At 32.6% G+C, this 2,713-nt stretch overlaps 1 protein-coding gene across 1 annotated transcript; it reads right to left on the bottom strand.

Moving 5' to 3' along the window:
• Nucleotides 1–1,953: 1,953 nt before the first annotated feature.
• On the bottom strand, nucleotides 1,954–2,377 carry LOC111619671 (ribosomal RNA small subunit methyltransferase NEP1-like). Its single transcript, XM_023361435.1, has 2 exons — nucleotides 2,225–2,377; nucleotides 1,954–2,076 (listed from the first exon to the last, which is right to left on the bottom strand). The coding sequence occupies exons 1-2, from the start codon at nucleotides 2,357–2,359 to the stop codon at nucleotides 1,966–1,968; spliced, it is 246 nt and encodes an 81-aa protein (XP_023217203.1). The 5' UTR covers nucleotides 2,360–2,377; the 3' UTR covers nucleotides 1,954–1,965.
• Nucleotides 2,378–2,713: the final 336 nt, after the last annotated feature.

Genomic DNA, 2,713 nt, shown 5'->3' with positions numbered 1-2,713 from the left:
GGCTCTTCATCAGGTTCCCACAGTTTTAGCTCTTAAATTCGATTAACGAATGCCGTTCAAATAACTTCGTTCTTGATTTCGAATCATTCTTTTAAAATTATATGCCGCGCATGCGTGACGAGTCTGCCTACTCAGATATAACGGGCGACTAAAGCGTGTTGTGAATCAACTCTTGCCAGGCCATCGACAAAAGCATCTCCTCTTTAAAATTTATGCACATAGTTTCGATAGAGGCTTTAAAGATGTGCATCACCTCTAACCATTTGAGATGATCATTGGGAGGCGCACAGAGGAGGAGATTGGCCCTAGTAAAGTCGGCAAATATATCCAGGTCTGTTACGTATGTTGCGAGGGCCGTGTTGATTCTCCTGTGACGAATATCCACCTGATGTTCCTGCATTCTGATGCCTATGGATCTTTTAGTAGAGCCTATATATACTAAATCCCTATTGAATCTATTATCTCTCGAAGGGACACTATAGACTCCAGGACTTCTGCTGGGGTTAGAAGGGTCCTTCCCATTATTTAAGATATTAAAAATAGTGAGATACCTCCTGTAAGCAATACGTATTTGGCACTTCCTGGCGATCTTGGCGTATATAAATCTTATGTATGGGTTATAGGTGACGGGGATCCGTTCTATGCCTTCCGGTTGGTTATCATTGTGTTTGTCCACCAGCCGTGCATTATCTGCATATATCCGGCTGTAATGCTGTATCATCTTATGTATAACTTTGCGATACCCATATTCTGCGGCTACTTGATGTATAGACACTAGCTCCCTATCACAAGCATGGATGTTAGAAGAATGTGTGAAGGCTCTTCTGATTAAAGCTTTAAATGCTGCAGTCTTGTAGGGAACCGGATTGCATGATCCCACCGGGATGTACAACAACATAGATCCTAGTTTATGATACACTACAGTGCTGATGCCATCATTTTCTAACCTAATATTTATATCTAGAAAATGGACGTCGGTGGGGTCAGATTGTTCTAATTCTAGTGTCAACCCGTACGGGTTAAGTAATTACTAAATGCAGAAGAATACTATTCTTTTGCATTTTAGATTCATTACAGAAAAATGTATAGAATATTAAAACTTTAATACTTCCTATTCTAAAATTTCCTCTCTTTTAAAGAATAATTTTTTAGAAAAGTTTTAAGGCTGCTACACAAGTAATTTGATAATTTATTTGTTCTGTGTTTTTTGTGGAGTATGTCCTGAAAAATAAATCATAATTATCGAAAGTCAGTGAGTTTTGTTGTAGAATGTAATTGTATTACCAGAAATGTAACAAATGAAACATTTATCATTATATCTCTACCTGCATTACTATAATCAATTAATAAACTGCAAATACCTTTAAAATGCAGTCTATTTTAAAAACTTTTGGGCCAAATTAACAGACTTCTTCAGGATCGAACTAACAGAATTTAAATTTGTCAAACGGAAATTTCAAAATGTACATTCTACAATCTTCTCAGATTCAATTATAAAGAAAAAATAGACTTGCGGAATTGAATCTGAGAAGATTGTAGAATGTACATTTTGAAATTTCCATTTGGCAAATTTAAATTCTGTTAGTTTGATCCTGAAGAAGTCTGTTAATTTGGCCGAAAACATTCAATAAGTTTTTAAAGTATACTGCATTTTAAAGGTATTTGGAGTTTATTAAATGAAACATTTATCAAACTGTGGTCCATGGTCTCTTTTGGAGCCCAAAAATTACTCGTGAAATATGTCAGAGATGTCACGTGACTGAATGACACCAAAGAAGGGTCAAGTACATTTTGTATGCATCCACTGTCCAACACGTTACTCCACAACAGAAACAAGCATAAGCAATGGTGGCCTAAACAGTGTAGAGCCAGTAAATAGTTTTAAAAAAGTTGAGAAAGAGGTACTATGCAGCTTCTATAGCACTACCTTAAATTATATTTAAATATGAAATAATTTCTTCGAATTTATCTAACCTGATGCGTAATATCTGGTCTACATCTGGAAGGATCCTTATCAAACTTCTTTATTAAACCTTTATGATCTTCACTATTTAATAATTCAAAACTTTTCCCAGCCTAAAGTAAAAAGACAAATATATAATTTAAACAACTTCAAATATTTCTTTAACAAAAGAAAAACAATTTTCATTGATCTGCTCATTCATAATCAACAATGACATTCAAAGTTAATTTCATCATAAACAAATAGATTTAAACAACTTACTTTTACTGTTTCTAAATTTGCTTGTTCTAATATAATTATCAAACGTTTTTCTTGATTTCGTAAATGAGGTGGAATCGAAGATTTCGTCGAAATCTCAGCTTCTTCCTCAGTTTCCAACCCACGCTTCGTAGCCATGTGTGCGCTTACATTTAAATTTCAGTGTTGCCAGATAGTTAAAGTAAATTATTACAAAAATTATGTATTTAATTAAAACTAATTAAAATTTTAAAATACATAATTATAATCTAAATAATAAATTTTAGTTTTTTGAATAATAAATTATATTTTTTATTATTTTCGATAAAGTATAGGGCGCTAATAGTATTTTCATCGACATCTTCCATAATTTAATCCCGTTGTTTTATAATGTTCCTAAAAATATAACATTTTGTAATAATTTATATTAAAAAGCACTTTTATATGGTAAAAAATTTTTAAAAAACACTACTTTATGGTAAAATTACATAACAGATAATCATTTCTAACTGA

This window comes from Centruroides sculpturatus, unplaced genomic scaffold (assembly GCF_000671375.1).
Source record: "Centruroides sculpturatus isolate CEXI.00-Female unplaced genomic scaffold, Cexi_2.0 scaffold165, whole genome shotgun sequence".
In the NCBI taxonomy this organism is placed as follows: Eukaryota; Metazoa; Arthropoda; class Arachnida; order Scorpiones; family Buthidae; genus Centruroides; species Centruroides sculpturatus.
This window is presented reverse-complemented; position numbering and strand designations above follow the sequence as displayed.